The sequence below is a fragment of the Podarcis vaucheri genome (assembly GCF_965113315.1).
Source record: "Podarcis vaucheri genome assembly, chromosome: 2".
Lineage (NCBI taxonomy): Eukaryota > Metazoa > Chordata > Lepidosauria > Squamata > Lacertidae > Podarcis > Podarcis vaucheri.
The window spans coordinates 4,312,630-4,338,100 of record NC_138760.1 but is presented as its reverse complement, the minus strand read 5'-3'; the positions used below and the strand labels follow the sequence as shown (position 1 = coordinate 4,338,100).

Here is a 25,471-nt window from a genome sequence, read left to right as displayed (position 1 = left end):
GTAGTTGTAGACCATAGGCACTGGCTCCTAGGGGCTGAAGCACTTGCAGACCCAACATGGGTGTTTTTTTGAGGGGGTCTTTTTTTGTTCAGATTTTTTTTTTTGTTCAATCATCCTGAGAAGCTGGTGCCTCTGCTATATAGTCAGAGTGGGGCTGAATTCCCAACAGCCCCAAGCCTGAATAGCCAGCAGTCAGGGATGATGAGAACCGTAGCCTCAAAATATATGAAGGCAGGGCTAGTACAGGACATTTTGGTGCCTGAGGAGGACCACAAAATGGCACCCCCGCCTCCCCACCTGAGAATAAGGGTTGAGTGAAGATCTACATCAGGAGCAAGGGGGAAATGAAGAGCTACGTTAGGATCTGCTGCCAGTGGCGTAGGAAGGAGGGTGCGGTGGGTGCAGGCTGCCTCGGGTGTCATCACTGAGGGGGGCGACAAAATGGCAGAAGCTCTCTCCCCTTGAGTGATTTCCAGAAACCAGAAGCATTAATGCCTCCAACTTTATGGCTAGTAGCCTTCGACAGCCCTTGCCTCCATGAATCTGCCTAATCCAGAGGCATAGCTAGGTGAGGCGGGGGGCACTGGGCGCCACACCGTGGGGCATGCAACATGCCTGAGCCACACTTCTCCCCTGAGGGGGAGGCGGTGGGTGGACTGCCTGCAACCTTCACGCTGCTTTTTCGAGCAGCGCAGGGCTTGCGTCTGCCCACCGCCCTGCAGTTGAGGGGGTGGCTGTGGAGAGGCTCCACGCAGCGTGCCCTGCCTTGGCTCACCCCACCCCCATGGGCAGCTTGCCCCGCCACCAGGGGCGACTCGCTCCACCCCCCAGCTGCAGGGAGTGCGTACCGCCCCGGGCACCCGAGTGGCTAGCTATGCCGCTGTCTGCTGCCCTATCTGGATCACCTTGCCTCATGGGTGGGCCGGCCCTGTCAGAAGAGCCCTTAGATGCCCTATCCCTATTTTAGACTCTGGACTTTATGCCACCCCCCACCATTAGGGTTGCCATATTTCAAAAAGTAAAATCCAGGACCCCCTGAAAGTTGTTGGGCTTGAAAACCTCAATTTTTTCAATTGACTTACCTGAGATCCAGGACAAATCCGCCCCCCAGGTAAATCCAGACATATGGCAGCCCTACCCACCATATAACAATCCCCTGATTCTTTTGAGGGGGGGAGCATGACTGTTTAAAGTGACATAATTGGGCTTTGACTGTATAGGGCAGGTGGATAGTTTCATGGGATTCAAAGGCATCTTTCTTTCTCTCTTTCTCCCAAAAATATTTATTTATATACTTGCTAGCCCAGGCTTTTGAGCTTTTCTCTCCCTCCACCCATAGAGGCAAGCTTATGCATATTTAATTCTTGGTAGTTTGTTCCCTAACCCTAGATGTCCGTGGACGGCTGGCGCGCAATTGGCAAGAGGGGAGATTTGATGTGTTGTTATTTACCTTGTTATATTGGATGTCTCTAAGGGGTTTTTCAACACTCTAAGAATAAATCAACACACAGCAGGTTCCAATTCGCCCCCCCCCCATCAAATTCGAAAGCCAGCTTAAGGTGGTTCCCCGCCCCCATCTTTCCCCTCATGTGTTGTGATCTAACTGTTCCCCCCACTTCAGAAATTTCAGTGACAGAATGGAAAACCTACAACCCACCCCAACCCACCCCCCTTTATCCCGTCTCCCAAAGCCATTGTCTCGCTTTCCATCAAAAATTCATGACAGGGATTTTGTTTACAAATATGAATAAACCCTGATAAATTATATATGCCCATGAGGCCTTGATATAAATACAATTTCCCCTCTCACAGGCTAAAAATGGGGGAGGGGGGAAATGGACTTGCCTGAGCTGGCTATACACACACACACACACACACACACACACGGGAGGGGAGAATAAAGGAGCACAGCTTTCCCATTCCATACAGGGAAGGATACATAAACACTTAAAACCAGATTTTCTCTTAAAGGTTACTGGTTTTCGCTTGCTATAGATCTGCACTTGGTCTCATCCGAGGAATTTTATTCAAGCATTGGCAAATGGACAATCTAACCAACCTCCTAGAGACAATTTAACTCTCGGAACATCCCCACCCCACAGCTCTAGACCACAACCACTCTCAGCAAGCAGCATCCTGGAGGGTCTGTTTATCTCTCAGAATCTACCAGTTCCCACAACATAGATGTCCCAAAACGGTGCTAATGGCAGGTAGCAGTTGACATCTGCTGAGAAGTGCTAAAAGAAAATAAAAGATGGGGGGAGATAGAAGAAAAAAGAAATGCTGTCACTATAACACCCACCCACCCAAGGCGCCAGTATTTGGGGTACCTCCAAACTGTCACTATTTTGCAGGAGAGCTTCAGGTCCATACTGGGAAATTTAGGCTTGTGCAATTGAAGCAGATTAAGGGGCTCTTTCACCCTGGTGCAACAAATCTAATAATAATAATAATAATAATAATAATAATAATAATAATAATAATAATAAATAATAGACTTTTTGCAGTTAGGGAAATGACAACAAAATGCATTGAAAAGTGTGAGATGAATGAATGAGTAATAGGAAGATGTGTATGAACACTAGGGTTATAACTTTTTTTTACAACCTCATGTTCCTGTAGCTTAGTTAGATGAATTTTTGCCTAAAAACAAAGGAATTAACTGTAATTTCCAAATCTTTTGAAAAAAGGTCACCCCAAAATCAATAAATTGATTTTTGTATACCAGTATAATGTATTACCAGTATAATGTATTTTGTATAACAGTATAATGTATTATGTAATTATTACATAATAATGTTAATTATGTATTAAAATACATGAAAAATAGAGCTTGCAATTTTTCTAATACTTGTACAATGTTTTGTACATTGTACATCACTTCTTATTGCTTAGAATAAGTCGAGGTTGCAGTTTGTCTCTGTTTCTGCTGCAAGCACCATAAAGTTTCCACATCACTTTGATTGCGTGTTCTGCGCACTGATTACTTCTTGGTATCTGGAGTATGGATGGCTCCTGCTTCCAGTGATTCTCCAATACCCATAATGCTTTTTTTTTTTTTTTGTAAGGTTTCAATATTCCTGACAAGTTCTTGAAGTCATTTTCATTGAGTAGTAACATTAGATATATGGTGATTCCAACTTTTCATTTCAGGGTGACTTTTTCACAACTGAGAAGAATTAGTCCCTTTCTTAGTGTTTTTAAGCAAAATATCATTCCTTTATGATACAGGAATTATTATTTTTTAAGTCAAAAAGTTCGAACCACTGACCATGCAATCGGCAAGTCCTAGGCACTGAGGTTTTACCCACAGCGCCACCCGTGTCCCTAGATACAGTGGTACCTCAGGTTAATAACTTAATTTGTTCTGGAGATCCGTTCTTAACCTGAAACTGTTCTTAACCTGAAGACCACTTTAGCTAATGGGGCCTCCCGCTGCTGCTGCTGCACAATTTCTGTTCTCATCCTGAAGCAAAGTTCTTAACCTGAGGTACTATTTCTGGGTTAGCGGAGTCTGTAACCTGAAGCATCTGTAACCCGAGGTACCACTGTATTCACCAAGATTTCCTATTTGGGTAAGCGGTTATGGGGGAGTGGGGAAGCAAGCAAACTCTAGTGCACATGTGCACCCACTATCAACGTTTTAAAAAGGGCATTCCCAAATTCTTCCCACAGAGGGAAAAAGGAGAGTAAAGGAGACAATGATTTACCAGAGACAGATGCTAGGAAACCGGGACTGTCCCTGGGAAATAGCAGCAGTTGGAGAGGGTGCAAAGGGTTAACTGTGAGCACCAAGCCCTGCCTGCCTCTGATAGCTTGAAAGAAGTAGGGGGATTGGTGCAGCCATCCATTATCCACCATCAGCTGTTCTTTGCACCATCCATGTGGGTCAGCATTTTCACCTTGCAACAGCTTCTCCTGCTGCTGTGTGGCTGCACTTCCCAGGGTGCCCAATTGCCTCAGCCTATGATTAATGCCAACTCCACATCTACCGCCAACTGAGAAGGAAGGAAGGAAGGAAGGAAGGAAGGAAGGAAGGAAGGAAGGAAGGAAGGAAGGAAGGAAAAGGCTTGCAACCCCAGAACTCTGCTGGTGGTACAGAAACAGTGCAGAAACATGCCGTTGTCACAAAGCAAGGCTGATGAGAAGCAGTAGCAGTGTTGCCTGGTGGTGATGGGATTTTGTGAAATTCTCTCTCTCAGAGTAGCAGAGACTTGGCCCTATAGTTGTCTTGCACATGTAGAAGAAGAAAAATCTGGACCGGGAGCATGGGCATAGCCAGGATTTATGATAGGGGGCAGGCTTAATGTTAGGGGGGAAGAACCTCAGTTATCTTCATTGATTTTCAGTGGTACCTCGGGCTACATATGCTTCAGGTTACAGACTCTGCTAACCCAGAAATAGTACCTCAGGTTAAGAACTTTGCTTCAGGATGAGAACAGAAATTGTGCTCCACCGGCGTGGCGGCAGCAGGAGGCCCCATTAGCTAAAGTGGTGCTTCAGGTTAAGAACAGTTTCAGGTTAAGAACGGACATCCAGAATGAATTAAGTACTTAACCCAAGGTACCACTGTACTTGATCTGTGGGGGCAGGTGCTCCCTCCCCCCGGTATGCCCAAAGCCAGGAAAAAAGTCCCACATCCAGTAATTCCTAGATGGCAGCTACAGTCCTGCACTCTCTTTCCACGACTGGCAACCTTTGCTCTTCTTTCACCATTTTGCTGTCCCATACTCCTACGGCAAGGTAAGAGAACAAGGCCAGACAATGTGGGGGCTGTTGGGAGTCCAGTAATAAATGGAGGGCACCACCATGTCTCTAGACTAGAGTTCTCAGCAAAATAAGAACACAGGAAGTTGCCTTATGACAAGACAAATCATAAATCCACCATGCTCAGCACTGTCTGCAATGACATACCACCCAACTTTTTCTGATTGATACCAGGGTGGAATCTACACGCATATAAAAAACGCTGTGAAAATGCTTTTTAAAAAAACGTTTTGAAAAATATATTGAATTTGCCATAGCTCATTGTCGCCATCTAGTGTCATATATTGCACTTTACAACACACTTAAAACGTTTTATTTGCAGCTGTATAGTCGAGTCCCAGGACACACTCCCAGGTGAGTAGTGTGCGGTGTTCTTGCCCCTTCAAAGCACTTTTGGGGGGCGTGATCTCATGCAGTGCCCCAAAACACACATTTTTTACCACCGCACAAGCTCACAGTTCTCCCCAATGCTTGGGGGGGGGGGCAAGAGCGCAGCATGAGAGCAAGCAAGATTACAGCACCTAAAATGGCACCATGACCTCTTGTGTAAAAATGGGACACTTGGCAGGTATGCAATGCCTGGCAATGGCTCTCCAGGGCTTCAGAGACGGAGTCTTTTCCAGCCCTAACTGGAGATCCCAGGGATGGAACCCGAGGCCTCTTGCGCGCACAGCAGATGTTCTGTCACTAAAACACAAGTCTTAGTGCCGTAGTAAATTGTACTTGCTCTTCCCACCCACCTCTCTACCTTTCCTTTCTTCATTCCCTTTCATTTTCTTTTTCGTAATTTGCATTAGGTAATTCCATCAAGTTGGCGGGGGGGGGGGGACACATACATCTGAAAACATGCAAAAAGAGGAGTCAGGAAGAAACCTGCACAAGTACTCAGGTCACATCCTCACAAGAATGCAGGAGTCTGGGAGCAATGACGAGCCAGAGACAGGAGATTGGGCTAAGCACAACTTTACTGGTGACAGCACACCACTGGTTCAGTGCAGCATAGGGCAAGGTTCTATCCATTGGGCAGCCTGTCCACAGTAGGATTTCTCTCCAGGCCACCTCCGCTGGGATGTGCCTCTCACCAGCCAGCCAGGGCCAGCGGCGGGGGCTCTGGGAGGTGGGCAGGGCTCGCCTGAGAGAGCCATAGCATGGAAGCATGACCATCCAGGAACCAGCTCCCCCCCCCCCTTCCTGCCCCTGTGGCGTTAGTGTGCAACAAGGGCCTGTCACAGAAAGCAAGATCTTCCCTAGGTATTTCCTATAGCTCCTTAAGGAGACCTATGTACCTAGGGCTGCTTTTTTTCAAGAGGTAATATTCCTGACACCCGCAAAGTTGTTGAGCTTTTGGGGTAAAAATAAAAAGGTAAAGGACCCCTGACAGTTAAGTCCAGTTGCAGACGACTCTGGGGTTGCGGTGCTCATCTTGCTTTACAGGCCGAGGGAGCCCGTGTTTGTCCACAGGCAGTTTTTCTGGCTCATGCGGCCAGCATGACTAAGCCGCTTCTGGCAAACCAGAGCAGCGCACGGAAACGCCATTTACCTTCCTGCTGGAGCGTTATATATTTATCTACTTGCACTTTGAGGTGCTTTTGAACTGCTAGGTTGGCAGGAGCAGGGACCGAGCAATGGGAGCTCACCCCATCACGGGGATTCGAACCACCAACCTTCTGATCGGCAAGCCCAAGAAGCTCAGTGGTTTAGACCACAGCACCACTTGCGTCCCCCCAAATACAGTGGTTTTCCATCGCATTGCCATACATCTGGGTTTTCCCTGACATTTTGCTCCTAATGCCATTTCCCCCACGATGCCATTTTTTCACCGGAAACCAGGACATGGCAAGAATTTTTGTGATGTATGGCAAACCTAGACCTATCTCACATTGAAGTAAAGGAGCCCTGCTTATCCACGGCCTTGACATCTATCATCTATCATCTATCTATCTATCATCTATCAATCTATCTGTTTAAGTTTATTTTTAAAATTTGACTAGTGCATCACATAATAACATTTGTAGATTGTTGCTGGATCCGACCAGTGGCCCATCTGCCCAGCATCCTGTTCTCACAGTGGACAACCAGAGTCCCGTGGGAAGCCTGCAAGCAGGACCTGAACGCAACAGTACTCACCCCTCCGGGACTGAGACGTACGCTGCCTCTGACTGGCTAGTAGCCATGAGTAGGCTCCTCCTCCAGGAGTTTGTTTAATCCTATTTTTAAGGCATCTAAGTTGGTGCCCCCCACCACCTCAGGTGTGAGCAAATTCACTAGTTGAACTATGTGATTGTGGGAAGGACTTCCTTTCATTTTGCCTGCCCTGAATATCCCAACATTCCACTTCACTAGATGCCCCCAAGTTCTGATGTCCTGAGAAAGGCAGAAAAACCTTTCCCTGTCCTCTTTCTCCATGCCAATATTATACAAGCCTATTCCTCACCTTTTATCTGAACTAATATAGGGAGCAGTGTCACTGTGGCTGCTACTACCACCAGCTTCCTATCTTGTTGGATCCCTTAAAAACTGGCACCCTTTGCTAAGCCTTTAGAAAACACAGAAGAGGACAATCTGAGAGCCTTCATGGCTAAATTTAAATATTAAGCAGCCCTCATGCTTTGTTTACACAACATTTTCTGAGATACTTTCTGGAACTCACACTTCAAAAGGCTTTTGAATGGGGTGGGTTGAGGTGGAACAACTTGCATCCTCTGAAATCCTGGAGAACAGGAAAGCCGTTTGGAAAACGCATCAGCAGTGCAACGTTCTTCTATCCTCTGCATGGCTTACATGCCGACTTCCATAGTGCCACAGCAGCTTTCTTCCCAGTGGCAGCCAAATTCATACATTTATCCCCAGTGAGTTGCCCATCCTCAGATGTTCCCCCAGAATTAATAACCCAGAAGACGCCAGCAGCAGATGGTGAAATACGTCTGTAATCCCTGACTCTCTGCAGAGGTGCCAGAAGTCCCTGGGACTGTGGCGTCATTCTTTATTATCCGGTGTGTTTCAGCTAGAAGCCACTGCCAGGTCCACCTGGCATGGGGCCGGCACACAATGTGAAAAAAGGAAAATCATTATTTCTCGACAACTCTAACCTCCTGAATTGCACCTGGCGTCTGCTGAAAGTTGGATGTGCCAAAGGGTGTGAGGTGGGGAGGGTAGCCGTGCCTCCGACTAAGCATGCTGAGATGTTAAAAGAAAATGGGGAAATGAATGGGACACTGCCTGGTCACAAGCAAAGTTGTGGGGTTCATGGTGGCTAAATTATTCTAGATTCCAGAAGGATGCCAACAAGTCTCCCAATGGGAGATTAAGAATGGATAGGAACCCAGGAAGCTGCCCTGCCTTTTACCAAGTCAGACCATTGGTCCATCAAGCTCATGGCAGTGGCTGCTCAGGAATGCTCCCTCAGGAATGGATCTTTCCAAGTCCTACCTGGAGGTGCTGGGGATTGAACCTGGGACCTTTTGCATGCAAAGCAGGTACTCTACTGCTGAGCCATGGCCCTTTCTGGACCGGAATAAAATATCCCACGATGGGAATAAAACCTATGAATTCTTATTCCCAACTCTTTCTTGCCCCTTGTGTTACATCAACCCTCGGAGAAAATTATGTGAAGTGACATTCGATGGGGAGATCTTAGAACAAAATATCTTTGGGATATATATCCCAACAGACAGAGTTTTCAGTACCTGGATTCCTAGCCCTGTCAAAGATCACAGCCCGTAATCAATCAGAAAACTCATATTTATGTGAACGCCTTGCCCCTCTACTTCCCAGATTCCACTCTGTGTTCTGGGGTAGGCAATGTTTTGATTTGCTTCTATGGCAATAGTTAGGATTATAAACTCCTGGCTATTTGTTTCCTAGAGGGCAGGGGGGGGAGACACAGAGGTTCATTATGCTCCAAACATCTAGCTGGGCATGAGGGGCCAGTGCAATTTGGGAAAGGTCAAGCGGCTGCTGTATCTGTTTGGATTGAGGCTTTGCACCTTCAGCCTCCTGGGGATTCATATAGCAGGCTAGGAAGGAAATTACCTTGGAATTGGATACAAAAGCTGTTGGCGTTCAGGGCAGCTTCGTTAAATAGGGATGGTAGCTGGAGCCCAAGAGGCAAGGAAACGTAAACATTTTGTGTATGTGGGTGTGCACGTGTGTTGTAGGGATTTGGAGAGAAGTGTTGCTGTAGAAAACAGCCTCAGAATCAAACTATTGGCAGGCAAAGTATTCGGCACTGGACATCAAGTTTGGCTGGAAAGCAAGCAATAGTGCACCAGATAGTGGAAATAGGATTGTTCCCCTTGCTGTATGTTCCACAGTAGTCTCTGATCAAACCAGTTTTGAAGGCTTTTGTGACGCTACCCAAATCTGCAAAACCTGCTTACCAGAGGCAAAAGTTGGGATGGGGTACACAACATGAAAAGCAACCATACTCTATCATATCACTTTCAACACTCTGAAAAGCAGCAGTCATCTGTGTCGAGCCTTATGCCCCATTCCAAACCACCAGCAGCAACCAATAATGCCCAGCTCGATTAGTTGAGAATACTTTAGCTGGGAGTATTTGGGATGGACATCTCCAGAAGGTGATGCTCCACCCTATAGACCCTCCAATGTGGGGTGTCGCAAAGGTCAGCCTTATACCTCATGCTGTTTAACATCTACATGAAACCACTGAGGAGGATCGCCCGGGAATTTGAACGGGAATTTCATCACTATGCAGATGAAACACCTCTCTATTTATCCTTTGCATCTGCAGCTGAGGCAGTGGATGGTCTAGACTCAGTGATGGACTGGATAAATGCTAGTTAAACTGAAGCTCCACCTGGTTCTTTTGACTGTACTGGTGGGGTCAACCTGTTTTAGGTAGGGTTGCATTCCCTTTAAAGAGGCTGGTGCTCAGTTTGGGGGTTCTTGGATCCACTATGGTCACTCAAGGCACAAGTAGTTTTGGTGTCATGAAGTACCCTCCTTCAGCTTCAGTTGGTGGCCCAACTGTGACCCTGACTAGATATTCAAGGCAAGCAAACAGAAAATATTTCTTTACAAAACACATGGGGGAAAGCAAGGATGCAGCTATGCCTCCTGACCAGAAGAAAACATTCTGTACCATGTCCTCTATATCAGCATTTAAGATTTAACCATGCATTGACCACGTACTTTCAGACTGTTGTAACCATATGGACTAGGAACTTTTTATATATTAAAAAAGTTGAAAGAAAGCTGAAATTGTTAGAATGATTATTCCTCTCCAGAATGTCGTATCCCTATATTCTGTGTTAATTAAACCTCATTCCACAAACTGGTTCCTGGAAAGAGGAAGCCAGTTGGATCTCACCAGACAACATGCTCCATGTCTTGGGTGCCATAGTGGGCAAGGCCCTTCACCACACTTTCACAACAATGACACTTAAGACAGTGGGAGGATATGCTAAAGGGCTGCCCACTTCCTTGTCCTCAATGGATGGCAGGACTGTGTGGAAGGAGACATTCCTATAGGAATGCCTGTACCATAAATAAGCATTAATCCATCTTTTTACTGCTCTCCACTAATTTTGAGAACAACAGATTGACTACGAGGTGGTTAAGTAGAAAATGACATTTAGGAAGGAAGGAAGGAAGGAAGGAAGGAAGGAAGGAAGGAAGGAAGATTGGATTGGGGTGTGAGGAAGAAAACTCAGTGTGAACAAGAGAGGTCAAGAATGGCTAAGTGGATTGATAAAAATCAATCTGAGTTGGATGGAGAAGTGCAAAAGTGAAGATACTATCACAATAAATAATGGCTTTCATTTACCAGACAAAGGTGCTCATCTTCTCATCTCCCACAAATAGCAACCACAGCTCCATCAGTTACATCGCTGTTGACAAAACGCCCCTCATAACCATCTCCCTCAGGGCTCAGCAGGCAGAGGGAGAAAATACATGCTTCCTTCTACTGCCCCTAGACTTCCCCACTCACCCACCAATATGCTCCAATATCCAGTGTTAAGAGGCCTTGCTCTCCCCCATCCCGGGAGGTATGGGGAGTGGCAGGCAATTTCTCATCCCCAGATCCAATTCCTCCCCTAGATATGTCTATTTTTCTCCCCCTCTTTTAATTCAGTCACTCAAACTGACAGCTACACTGTGTACTAGAGCTTGGCTATACGATTGCTGTGCCATATTTTCCCTGTAAATCTCCTGATGTGTCAGGGCTCCCTTTAACTCCCCAGTCCCCCTGATAAATATTCATTTTCTTTACGTATTTTTCATCTCTCTCTCTCCAGCTCATCCCCCTCATTGGCTTCATTGGACTCGGACTGGGCAGCGCTGCCCTCTACCTCTTGAGACTGGCCATCTACAGCCCCGACGTGAGGTACGTTTCTGGAGGGAGATCACTACTCGGTTGCAATGAGAATGAGTTAGTCGCAGCATAGTCGCAGGCATCACCCTCAGTTTATTCGTATGCCACTCTCCTGTGCTAAACCATGCTCAAAACGACTCACATTCGCAAAGTTTTCAGAATAAAATATAATAACATTTCCAGATCATTCACTGATAGTTGCAAAACATAAATAAAACACAGATAGTAATAGGCCTGATGCTATTAATAGACCTGTGTGGATTTGTAATGCTTTGTTCACCCATTTCTGGTAGGGCATCCACACAATACCATCATTCAATCATAGTCATCCTGAATTCTCCCTGCGCTTCTTCCCACTCCCCCCCCCCCAGACCAGGGAGACTTATTTTTCAGAAGAAATGGAAGGTGCAGCCAGTGGTCATCCCCCCCCCCCCCAAAAAATAGGTGCTGCTACACATCCATGCCCCCCACCCCCTTCCCCTGCCACGACTTGCCTGCCCACCCACCCCCTCTCTCCCTCACTGCTTCCCACACTGCTGCCACCACTTCCTGTGGCTGCAGGCATAGCCTCCCAGAGGTGCTTTGGCACCAGTCTTTAACTATCGCCAAAGCACCTCTTACAATCACCTGGAAGACTCTTTGGCGATCGTAAAAGGGTGATGTTAGTAGACATAGATGGAAGTGACCAAGTAATTCTAGCATAATGTTTAGCTGAGGATATCACCATATGTTTCAATAGTTTTTAAAGAAATAGATCCATGTTCTCAAAATTATGTCAAGAAGGTCTAGCCAGTGCTTAATTTTGAAAGCAAAAGGTGCCTCTGAATAATAATAATAATAATAATAATAATAATAATAATAATAATAATTATAATTTATTTCTACTCCACCCATCTGGCTGGGTTTCCCCAGCCACTCTGGGAGGCTTTCAACAGAACATTAAAAACAGAATAAAACTTCAAACATAAAAAACTTCCCTGAAGAGGGCTGCCTTAAGATGTCTTCTAAAAGTCGGGTAGTTGTTTATCTCCTTGACATCCGATGGGAGGGCGTTCCACAGGGCGGGCGCCACTACCGAGAAGGCCCTCTGCCTGGTTCCCTGTAACCTTACTTCTCGCAATGAGGGAACCGCCAGAAGGCCCTCGGCGCTGGACCTCAGTGTCTGGGCTGAATGATGGGGGTGGAAACGCTCCTTCAGGAATACTAGATGTACTGTCTGCCTTGGGAAGGAAGCCCTGCTCATCTGCTCAGCGGCAAGTGAAAGAGGCTTTGTACTTGTCCTATAGTAATCAAGCAACATACATGTGTGAACTATAGACCTACATCTCCCCACCCCATCATTCCAGCACTGCTTTCTACATTGCAGCGGGGCAGAGTCTATACAGTGGGTGTGACCGACCTGCACTGACACCATTGCAAGCCCTTGCACAGTCCCAATAAGTGGTTGTTCCATTCTGCTATTGGGACCCTGTAGTTCCCCAGTAGCACACTGGCAAATAGCCAAGGTGGAACTAATGGCTGGATTTGCAGTTTGCACCTGTGCAAAACTGCCCTGGAAAAAAATGGAGGAAGGAACAGCAAAGGGGCAAATGGCTATTCATCCCTCTCTCTCAGTTGCCTATGCCTGCCTGCCAAACACCAGGCCGCTGCGCCTCTGGCAAGTGCACCATGAGTCACCCTTTGAAGATGCCTAATGCTTTTATAATATCTGTTTGCTTCTGCTAAAACTATCATTGATTCAATTTGACACCATCTGCCCAGGGCACTTAGCAAAGCAATTATCAGCTCTAGAGCCCCTGTGCCTGGGATTGAGCTGTGCACACAACACTTGAACAGACGTCCGGGGATGTTCACCAGCCTCTTAACAGGCATTGGCAAAGCCAGCTCTGGATTTTTGTAGGGCCCTCCATGGGCCCTCCTAGTCCCATTGCGCCCCTAGACAAGAGAAGACCATGTCCTAGAGAATGTACAGTGTGCTTTCCCTTTCCACTGTGTAACCACAGTCAGCTTCAAAAGCCAGGGAATAGGGGGGGGGGGACTTCCAAGGCAAAGGTGGTTATTTCCACCACTCATGTCATCAATTTCTATTTATTATCTGTGTAGATCTGAAGCCAAATCCCCTGTGCTAGGGTGGTTCTCTTTCTCATGCCCCCTGCCCTCTCTGTGTAGTGGAAACTGAGGCTAATCCCCTTAACAGTTTCTGAGTCCTCCCAGCAAAGGTCTGTCACTACTAACTGCTGGTTCTGGCCAAAGCAATGAAGGAAAAAATAAAACCCAAGGGTTGCTACCATTGAAATTAATGAAGCATAAATGTCTTATGTCCATTAATTTAAATGGATCTAATCTGAGTAGGACTAGCATTGGAAACAACCCCCAAGCACGGATGTGGGATGAGGTAGAAGCATCCAGATTTGGTTTCTCTGCCCCTGTCAATGCAAGCGCCTTCTTTTATCATCAGTGCCTGATTCCCACATGAAAAGTTTGGTCTCCTGCTTCCTGTCTAGGGCCAAAGTGTTAAAGGAGCAGGAAGGAGTTCATGAGTGTGTGGGAAAGAGTTTCTCGTGGGAACTTTCCTGGCCTTGATCTCCAGGACTGTTTTGTGGGCTTAACCTCTCCCCGTCCCAACCCACATCATTAGCTGCTTGTTCACAAATACCTCAAAGCTAAAATGAAAAACAGCTCTGAGATACTTAATGTTTCAACAACAATCATCCTTAGGAGATGAAATGACAAGGACAGATTCGCCCCGCCCCACCAGCTTAGCTGGTGTCTCTTGAAATCTCATAGTCCTATCTCCAGGATTTGAAAGATCTCAGGCACTGGTCCACCAATCCCTTTCTCCTTACAGTCAAACCATCATCTGTTATCTTTTTTCTTTTGAACCACAGTGTGTCTTCAGCAGCTCATAGGCATGTCTAAACTACAAACTTGCATCAGTTTTATACCAGAGAGATATCTGTGTTTGTCAGTTGCAGCAGAATCAACAAATATTGTTATGGCAGTTTGATACCTTCTTAAAGAAATGGCTTCCTGCAAAGAATCCTGGGGATTGTCATTCAGGAAGATGCTAAATATTCCTATGGCTCTAAGTCCTGGCCCTAGCCCTGGTTCTATGCCCTAACCCTAGCCCTGGCCCTGGCCCTGGCCCTGGCCCTGGCTCTAAGCCCTAGCCCTGGCCCTACCTCTACCTCTACCTCTACCTCTACCTCTACCTCCAGGACTTCCATGATGATTGTAGTGCAGAAATGACCAGGTTTCTGCAGATGCCACTCAGGAAAGGATAATACCAGTCTGTAAAAAGCTAGAAGATCATGAGCTGGCTTTGTCTATGCTCGAAATGCAAAGGAAGGAGAGAAATTGGTGGACCAGTGGCCGATCAGAAGGGATTGGTGGACCAGTGCCGATCAGAAGGATTTGAACCACTGACGACCTGATTGGCAAGCCCAAGAGGCTCAGTGCCACCCGCATCCCAAGGTAGGGACTGGTAGGAGGACATCACCACAGACATTAGTAGGTGACCATCTTTAGCTCCTTGCCATGGAATGTTTCATATGCTGCAGATCAAGTTGCATTGCTGCCAAAGGCACCAGGCCATTCTGGAGAAGGATGTTGGTTTGTTGGTTTGTTTGTCTGTGGTGGTAGGCTGCTCTTATTATTGTATATTGACAGCAGTGTTTTCTGGGACAGGGCTGAGGAAGGACACAATGGAAGAAATATGGGTGGGGAGAGATGGGTTCAGGGCTCGCCCAAGGCATGCTGCTGCCTGAGGCAAAAAACAAAATGGTGCCCTCTACATTGACTGAGTTGGCAGTTGACTCTTACTTCAGCACTGGCATTCTGCACCACATCTGTGATAGAGAGCCACATTAGGAGACCCAGGACAGACTAGGTGGCAACAAACGAGAATGGCTGTGAGCCTTGGGAGGAACAGCCACCTGTTGCACTTGTCCTATTCTGCCTAATGGTTGGACCAGCCCTGTTATAGATTTGAAAGAGACAGGGGGAGATCTGTTACTAAGACCTGCATAGGTCTTGTCACTGGTACACACATAATTGAGAAAGATTGAATATCCCTGTAAATCCATGGTTATCTAGCCTCTGACCTAGTTCCCAGAAGGAAGAAACAGAATCTCACCTTTGGGGGAAAGCAGGAGGCTGCAGAGCCTGGGGACAACCCAAGCTGCTGATGCTCTCACCACAGGGTCTGAGATAGTGTCTTCTTGCCAGGTCCACAGGCATGGTGGATGAACAAGCAAGTGGCAGGGACCATACGCTCATTCCGCAATGAGGTGTGAGGGGCAAATCATACCTGGGGCATCAGTACAGTCACCTTCAGCCTCTGTGGCAAAATAGGCGCAGCTACTCCTCTCTACAGGTTTTCTTCTCAATGTACCTGCCTCACATGCCCCAGCAGAACACATCTGTGGCTGGTCCTGGAGCCACGGGTATAATTCCCAGCTCTGTCATTACACTGCAAGGTTAGCCTTTGGCAAGTTGCTGTTTCTCAGCCCCCGTCTCCCTTTTGTAGGGACTAATAATGACAACTCACAGCTTCACTAAAGGTGGTAAACACTTCTGCACTTTGCAAGAGTTTTATCAGTAATCATTTTCGATATCAGCACAAACAGCCACAGAGATCCCATCAGCAACTCTCCCCATTTCTGGGGATCCTTTTCCTCATGGGCACTGAGCAAGCAGAGCTGGATTAATGCAGTCCAGAGGGAATGTGTGGATAAACAAAGCAAATGACCATAGGGATTAAGATATATACAGTGGCGTAGCATGGGTTGTCAGCACCCGGGGCAAGGCAAGTAATTTGCGCCCCCTAACCCATGGATTTGCGCCCCCTAACCCATCGATTTGCGCCCCCTAACCCTAACCCCCAGATGTTGCGCCCGGTGCGGCCGGCCCCCCTGCACCCCCCACGCTACGCCACTGTATATACACAACTAATCAGAAAAACATGGCCCACTGGCGCCTGGTGCCCATTGGGTCTGGTAGGGTGGAAGGTCAACAGAAGGTGGAGACAGAACTAATGACAGAACCAATGTCCTCATCCCTGCTGAGTTCTACAAGGACAGAGACCGAGAGGGGGGAGGCTGACAGGCAGTGCCATTCCTTGGAATGGATATAAGCAAGGAGGCAGGCAAATGGGGGCAGGCTAAAGTTGGTGGTCCAGGGTCCCATTTTCCTTAATGGGCCAGCCTATACTGCCAGACTGGAATGAAGGGGTGGCCAAATCTGTCTATTTCAGTTTCTCTGTGTCTCATTTTTATTTATTATGTTATATTATTTATTTCACAATGTTTATATACAGCTTGATTGAGAAGGTTTTTCCAACCTTACATTCAGATCTCAAATTTTCCACATCAACTTTTGTTTTTTTTAAACCTCATCATGAAAATTCATCAGCATTTTAGTGTGAACGTCTCTTAAAATATTCATTTTCGTACGCAGTCTTGCCTAATATACACATTTTTGCAAACCAATTTCCCATAATATAATGCATTTTTCTATGTTATTTTCATGAATATATGCATTTTTGTGCACATGACTTGGTTGGAGAACCACACAGAAGAATATGGAACAGTGTGAATTTCAAAAGATGGCTGTGTCTGCATATTGTTGTCTGCATATTGTTTCAGAAAGTTCACTTTTAAATGCAAACCGAATAGAATTTCTCTCCCATCCCAATGGAATGAACAGGAGAGCTGGAGGGATGTAAATTCTGTGGTCAGGTTTAGTGAAATTTAGGGTAGCCAGATGCAAAAGAGAAGAGATCTCCTACTTATACTTTTAATAGTTGTTTAGAAGATGGAATTTGGTAGGGGTCAGCTTTTCATCTCCCAGCGCTGCATAGGGGAGCCAAGCTGGACCTGTTGAAATTTCCTTTGCTGTATATCTATTAGGAATACAAGAGAGAGCCCTGCTCTGCTTGGCATCAGGTCACTCTAGTGATGAAATTCTAATTGCCTGCCTCTTCTGAAGCACAACAGCATAACTTAATTTGAAAATACATGGATAAGACAACCAGCAATGGAAGAAATAACAAGAAGGAGGCACACATGGATCTTAGCTAGATGGACAAAACAAACCAGAGGCAAAAAATGACCTAAGGTGGCCTGTGAACTCATACCATTAATAACTGAGGAGACTCCCCAGAGGAGGGACAGCAGGGGGTATGTGGAGAAATTCATTTGATTCACATTTCAGTTTGCACCTGCCTAATTCATACTTCCTGAACCAATATGTGAACTGAAGCACAACTATACCTTGCAATTCTTCTTTGTGCTTCTACAAAATTTGGGATCTTTAATGCCAAAAAAGCATACAAATATTTGTGCATCAGGGGCAAGTGTGAAAATAAGTAAACTATACAGCAATTATGAAGCAATGTTTAGGAAAATGTATGTATTGGGCAAAATTTCATTAAAAATGAGCATATTAGGAGAAAGTTGTACAAAAAAAGCTTAATTTTTGTGGGGCTTAAAGAGAAAAAATCTGCTGTGGAAATAGGCAGACTGAATTGAAGCTTGGAAAAAATGGGAAATTGAGAGAAACCTAAATTGACAGATTCATTTATCCGCAGCTCAGAGTACAAGGTGCAACTTTAGGATGGGGTGGCTTTGTTATTTTTAAAGGCTGGGAATCCCTAGCATAAAAGGATTTGTGTTTGGGTGCACAGAATGAAAGAGAAAGACTGAGATGGGATGGCAGGATATTCGTTTGTTGTTCACTGACAGGCAGATACCTAAATATCTATACATGTGAGACCAGCCGTACAGATTACCGAATATCCTGGAGAGAGGCACGCGTGTGCCTGTGTGGCGGAGGGCAAATGTGGCTTCTCCAGGGGACCCACGGGCTCGGCTCATTTCCTCCTTTTGGATCCACAGCTACAAGCAGCTGGAGTTCTAATATGGCTCCATGCCTGGCAGTCTCCCCAGCAGCCAGTTGTCATAGCTACAGGAGTTCACAGGAGTCTCTCAAGTTTTTTTAGTGTTAATTTTGAAGGCTTAATTCCATCTCTTCAGCGTCACACATGGAGATCTTGTCCTTATTCTCCTTAACACCCCGTGTGAGGTAGCTGCGACTGCTTCAGAGTAAGGACTGCTGGGCGGGGGGGGGGGAGAGATTTTGACTGGAAGTTAGAAGACAAGTAGTAGGAGCTGAAACCAATTTGCTTGAAAATATCTCATCAGAGAATTGGTATGCAAAATAGTCACAGTATTCTGAATATTCAAATATTTACTGGACTTCCTCTGAATATTTTATATCTGCATACAACACCTGGTTGTATTTGATCTGAGTGTTTAGTACTGGACAATTTTTGAGAGCCATTGTACAATGGTATTTTATATTTGACAGTTGGCATGCAATAGCATTTTAATAGTATTTCTTTATTTGGTGCCAACATCATGTAATGGTTAGAATGTCAAATTAGAATCAGGGAGATGAGGGTTCAAAAGCCCACTCAGCTGCGATGCTCTCTGCATGGCCATGGGCCATGTATTCTCTCAGAATTACCTCATAATGCTATCACAAGGATGAGGCAGTGGGGAGAATAATGTACACCACCACGAGTTCCTTGGAGGAAGGTTGGGATAAAAATGTGATAAATAATATTTGACCGTATTTGATTATAGCTGACATATGGATATTTGCCTGTATTTGACAGATGTCATGTGGTAGTATTAGTGTTTGACAGTTAACAGCTTGATGAAATTTCATATTTGATACCTGCCAAAATCAAAGCAGTCAGGAAATGCCAAAGTGTCTCGTGTTCTAAAATACTGAGGTAAATTTTCACATGCAGAATTTGCATTACCCACTGGGTATATCATGATTTGCAATCACCTATTCCAGCTAGACCCAGGCAAGTTGGGATACTCCACAATATCCCAAGATATTAGTGAGCAAGGATCTCACAACTTGCCTGCAAATCATTGCTCAAGTTGTAGCCATCACCCACCTCAATGCTGTCCACCCATAACGCTCCTGATTGTCCCACCCTCATCCTGTCTAGAACCAACAGCAGGGACTGAAATACACAGCCTTCATAGCATAGCCTTGTGTCAAACAAGGCAGTACTATAGCAGCTGTAGACTGGGCTCTCCTTGTCTCTTTCTAGCCTTAGACTTTGCGGCCCTTAAGCTTAAATCCTGAGTAAAGGTAAAGGGACCCCTGACCATTAGGTCCAGTCGTGACCGACTCTGGGGTTGCGGTGCTCAGCTCGCTTTATTGGCTGAGGGAGCCGGCGTACAGCTTCCGGGTCATGTGGCCAGCATGACTAAGCCGCTTCTGGCGAACCAGAGCAGCGCACGGAAACACCGTTTACCTTCCCGCCAGAGCGGTACCTATTTATCTACTTGCACTTTGACGTGCTTTCGAACTGCTAGGTTGGCAGGGACTGAGCAAGGGGAGCTCACCCCATTGTGGGGATTTGAACCGCCGACCTTCTGATTGGCAAGTCCTAGGCTCTGTGGTTTAACCCACAGCACCCTATTTCCCCTTCTAGTCCAATAATGAGTGAATCTAAGGCCAGAAGGGAAAATCAGAGGAGTACTGCCCTGTTTTACACAGACAACATGCTGAGTCCTTTGTAGCACTAGACAAGACATTCAAATTGAGTACAGTGAAAGCACATGGAGGGAGTGGGGTTCTGGTAACAGCCCCCCCCCCGACCTACACATGTTCTGTTAAATAACTGGGCATCTTACATGGAGTCTGTATGCATACAACTGAATGCATGTGGGTCAGAGAGGGGCTTACTACTACAGTCCCAAATCCAATACCCACATGTTTTGACTATATGTAGCTCTAAAACTTCTAGCAGAAATTCTGCCTTGGTCAGACCAAACCTGGAATAATGTGTCCATATCTAGGCGCCACAATTTAAGAAGGACATTGACAAGCCGGAACGTGTGCAGAGGAGAGTGACCAGGGTAGGATCTACACTGACCTTTTTAACATTATTAAAACAATACTAGCTATATTGTTCTAAAACGTCCCAGGGCATACTGTTTTGGTTTTTTTAAAAAAAGTTCATTACCTTAACGTTCTTCCTCCATAACAACAGTTCCTCTTACTGCCTGGTTCCTGGTTGCTTTGCAATGCCCTCTGGTGTCACGTTTTAATAACACATTCTTAGCATTCTTAGCAAAATGTAATGTGACCCTTACGTTTTGAAAACCATGCCTTAACTCTTTCTTAATGTTATAAACCATGAATGTAGATCTGCCCCAGGATAATAAAGGGTCTGAAAACAAAGTCTTATGAGGGACAGTTGATGGAGTCAACTGGAAGAGAGGAGACTGAGAAGAAATATGATAGCCATTTTTAAATATCTAAAGGGCTGTCACATGGAGGATGGAACATGCTTGTTTTCTCCTTCTGTGGAGGGCAGGACCCGAACCAATGGATTCAAGTTACAAGAAAGGAAATTCTGACTAACCATCAGGAAGAACTTTCTGACAGTAAGAGCTGTTCAGCAGTGGAACAGACTCCAGTGTGAGGTGGTGGACTATCCTTCATTGGAAGTTTTTGAGCAGAATTTGGATGGCCATCTGTCAGGAATGTTTTGGTAGAGATTCCTGCATTTTCAAGGGGTTGGACTAGATGACCCTTAGACAGCGGTGGAGCAAGCCGATTGGGCGCCTGGGGCAATGTGCATGCCCTGCGCCCGGGCGCAGGGCCAGCCGCCCACGGGGCGGGGCCAGCTGGGGCAGGACGCTCCACGGGGCCTCTGAGGAGTCTGCCTGCCTCCTCCCACTCAACCGCCCTACAGCTGAGGGGCAGGCAGCGGGTGGACTGTTTGGAGAGATGCATGGCTGGGGCACGCTGCAGGCCCCGTAGTGAGTGCCGCCCGGCATTTTGTCACACCCCTCAGTGGTGACACCCAGGGCGGCCCGCCCCCACTGCACCCCCTTCCTCCGCCCCTGCCCTTTGGATCACTTCCAAATCTACAATTACGTGAGTCTGTGGTTCTGTGATCTGCATATGGTTCCCATCTCCTCTGTAACCTTAAAAGGCCAGCTATGTTTTAAGGACAGAAAAGACAATGACAGAGCCCTGGTTGCAGTCAACAGAGTGTAGGGGTGTACAACTGTATTCCTGCAATAGCTGATCACCTAGAGGTAACTGCTGTTACTCACTCAAGGTGAGAAGAAATGAAAATAAATTAATACAGGGGGCCTGTGCTGGGTATTGGGCAGAGTGCTGGACGAGCCACTATTTCTCTGTTCAGCCTCATCTCATTGGGCAGTGGCAAGGGTAATATGAGATAAAGCTTCCTTTTCTTCCTCCCTGCCCATTCCTTTTTCCTTTTGTTTTGCATATTTTGCACTGTGAGCTGCAGGCACGCACTGTCTTATCTTTTTGCATTTTCCTCTGACCTTTTTGGAGGAAGGGGGAGCTGATTAATCATCATCACCATCATCGTCATCACTATAGCAACAATAACAACAATCGCACCATGTTCCTGAAGCCAAGTTTATTTTCTTTAAAATGTCTTCCCATCCTATCAGGTTCCTTCCAAAGCAGGGATTACTTTGCCATCTATAGCTTCAAATGAAGTAAACCCCACCCCACAATCTTCCCTCCGCTTTAAGATTGTATTATATTTTAAATGGTGAGTTAGGCTCAGTGTTGACCTGAAAAGAGTTAACGCTGCCCCATTATAAGAGGACAGGCCTGCAGCTGACAGTCAGCTTTCCATCTCCTGTCAGGCCTCAATATCATGTCAGCCGTTGTCCTGGATATTCATTTAAATGGAAAGATGCAGGTTATTTCCCCCGGGCACTTCACCACGATCTGTGGCCATTGCCTGACAGGTAAATATGCATTAAAATGCCATTCCTCAAGTCTATACCTTACCCAGCTTACAACAGCCTCTGTTACCATAATATCTAAGCACCTTAATATATTTTATTTTACCATATTTACTCTCCGGTCCCCCTGCATGAATGAGAAACCAAAATCTAGAAATGAGGCTTGCCAGTCTGCCAGCATTTTACTGGCCTGACCACAATGACCACTAGTAAAACTACATTTTGCCAGGTAACCCATCCTGGCCTCCAAAAAGCCAGGAAATCCTCATTTAGCCCAGTTGTACCCAGCTCCCTCAGTTTTCCAGAATCTGTCTTAGCTCCCCATTGATGCACGGTGCCTGCCCACCTTGGTCAGCCTTGAGACCAGCCCAGAGTGCCATCTTTAACTTAAACCAAAGTTGGCACACTCCATGCTAGCACACCAGTCTAGCTTTTCAAATATAATTTCCCTCTTCACATCCTACCATTCAATTCCAGTACGTCCTGCTAGCAGACTATAGCATATGAACATTCATTCAAGCAGTTGCAAGTTACTCCATGAGGTAAGGGTTCTTACACTTGGATCCATGCACAGAGTATGGCAAGGGGCCAGGATCCCTTTGAGTGGCCCACCTAGCCTTTCAGCCTCTTTGTATCTGTTGGCTTCACCCTTAACCGCCATAGACTGAAGGTATTCTATGGGCATGCAGACAAGTTAGATCCCTGCCACTTTATAGACCCGATGCACATGCAGATGAATGTGGATAGGACTGAGTGCAATTAAGCCATTCTCAGAGTAAAACCACTGAAATGAATGCACACGACTAAGTTGTGTTTTTCTCTGAAGACACTGTTGTTGGTCAGTTCCAGGGGTGACATACTGGGATTGGGGAATAGTTGACCTAATCTGTCATGATAGTCTAGGGCTGCCTCTGCCCTCAGGTTGGGCAGGTGTCTTTCAGGTACCCCAGACTACTCCCCAGCCACCCACAAAGTTCATGAAACCATTCAAAAGGTGAGTGGAAGTGTGATCTGGTGCTACCAACGGACGCGAAGTTACATCCTTGTGCACTGGGCAAAGGATAACTCAGAAATATTCAAAATACTCAGCATCGTGTTTTTTCATGAACTTTTTCATTGTGATGGGATAAATTCGCACAACTACACTAGAAATCTTCTCCTGGGCTTCATTTAGCTCTCTCTATTTTAGTTATTGTGTGATTCTTCTCAACAGTGTATTCTCTATTTACTCATTCAGTCTAATGTTTCAAAAAAACCCCACAAAAATCTCCCCATCACTCCATCATATGATGCTTCGCATCCACCTATTCTGCTCCCCGCCCCCCACTTTCTTCTTCTTTTTACTGCCTCACAATCTGCAGGATCTGTCAGTGCTGGCTCTAAATTATTCCACTTTCCGAACCATGTCAGAAAGCTCAGTGGATATGTGTGGCACCTTATGACCAGGGACGGTGAAATCTGTGGCCCCCCAGGGGGTATTGCATTACAGCTCCCATCATCCCTAGTCATTGGCCAGGCTGGCTGGGGCTGATGAAGGTTAGAGTCTAGCAACAACTGGAAGTTCCCCATTCCTGCCCTTCACGGAGAGTCAGCCCATGTGAACATGTTAAACTGGCTTTTACTGATTCAGACCCTTGGTCAGTTTAACCCTACCCTCCAACATTTCTCATTATTATTATTATTATTATTATTATTATTATTATTATTATTTTATACCCCACCCATGTGACCGGGTTTCCCCAGACACTCTGGGCAGCTTCCAACACACATAGAAACATAATCAAACATTAAACATTAAAAAAAACAACTTCCCTATACAGGGCTGCTTTCAGATGTCTTCTAAAGGTTGTATAGTTCCTTATCTCCTTGGTTCTGTTGAATCTTTGTGCGTTTCTTTTCAGCCTCACGGGGTGCCCCACATGCTCCTCTGTGTGCTCCACTCTGTGCAGCATTGTCAAGCCTTTTGTGGAGGCAATCACTGATGCAATGAACTCACTTCACACCCACGGTTCAGGCAGAAAGGTTCATTGCCGGTTTACATCTTAATGGTTCTGTACCCTCACCCCAAAAAATAAATTATATTTCACATTTATGCAGAATTGTGTTTTAGCTCTAGAACATATGGAGCTCACTATTGCTAAAGCACTATTTCTGCCCCAACATTTCTTTATGCATAACCTTGTCAGGCTGTTCCACTGTCAAATTACCCTTGGGCACAAATAGAAGACACCAACGTGCATGAGATTTGCATGTGGTCCTTTATATGTATAGGCACAAATTTGGAAATCATAAATGTAATTTAAAGAGAAGGGAAATGCATTTATCACTGTGGTTGAGATGACACCAGGTGACTTGTGTGACTGCTCAGTCGGCTGACCAGGAGCTCCTGATTGTTGATGGACAACTTCAGGGCTCCTCTTTTCTCTTCTTAAAAGTTCCTTTTATTTAAACTAGACCAGGACTGGACAGTCCTCAAAGAGAGGACACCTTCAAAGAGCAGACCATCTTCTGATAACCCTTCAAAATAGAGGATGGTTCTCTGTAACGTAGGTCACTCACATGGCTACCCTAGCATAATGACAGAGCAGGAAATTGTTAATCATTGATTTGAGCCCCTATCAGGGCAAAATAATAATAATGGCTGCATTCTCATTTCTTGGGACTGTGGAGAGGCACTTGTGGGATTTTCTTCTTTAGCTAGCTTTACATGCTGGGGGGGGGGGAGGCAGCAATATGTCTTAGCCCGACCTTGCAGAAGCCGCCCCACCCCCCACCATGTTGCTGAACTAAGATTTTCAAATGGTTTCTTGTTCACTTTTAATACTTTGATGCCTCAAAAGGCAATTCTGAACAAAAAACGAAACAAAAATCTCTCTCTCCACATTGATTATATGGTTAGTGCAGTCGACAGGAGAGGATTGTAACAAGACTTGGCAGTTTGTGGCTTACAACCATCATCTTGTTAGCACGTTGCATTACTTGCTAAGGAACCAGAGTCAGCAGCTAAACAGAGTCTGTGATTGTGGCGAGGGGGGGAGGGGGAGGGAAAGGGGGGTGCTTCACCCCCTACAGAAGGCAGCAGGAAGATGTGTATTCACAGGAGGGACCCTCACGTGTGTACACATTATTTATATGAGGGTACACATCTCGATAAAAGCAACCACAACCAAATCAGATGTTTGAAAACCAACCCCCAATCCTGGGAGCTAGAACCATAGCCTTGGTCTCTTATCTCTCAATGGAAAGAGAAAATGGTTGTGCAGATGTCAGTGTGGGCCTTGGAGGACCTGGTTTCAAATTGTATCTGGGCCACATTTTAATGAGAGATACTTGTTAGTCCTTTGCGAGAACAACAATAGACATTTTATTCTTCTTAATTTACATGACACTTTTTCTTAATGTACATGACAACATTTAAAGACAAGTCCTGAGAAGCTTACATGTAAGGCTAAATTTGAAAATCAGGACTCATGGTTAGCTCCAGAATCCAGATTTCATGTCAGGGTTCAGTTGTATGCCATAGGGTATATAGAAGCAC

General features: G+C 45.8%; 1 protein-coding gene across 1 annotated transcript in view; it reads left to right on the top strand.

The window, feature by feature from the left end:
- The window catches only part of NDUFA4L2 (NDUFA4 mitochondrial complex associated like 2), a 29,420-nt gene that overhangs the window by 1,380 nt on the left and 2,569 nt on the right, over positions 1 to 25,471 (top strand). Inside the window, exon 2 of the mRNA XM_082209093.1 lies at positions 11,028 to 11,116. Coding sequence (XP_082065219.1) covers positions 11,028 to 11,116 — 89 coding nt within the window. The remainder of the gene's footprint in view (positions 1 to 11,027; positions 11,117 to 25,471) is intronic.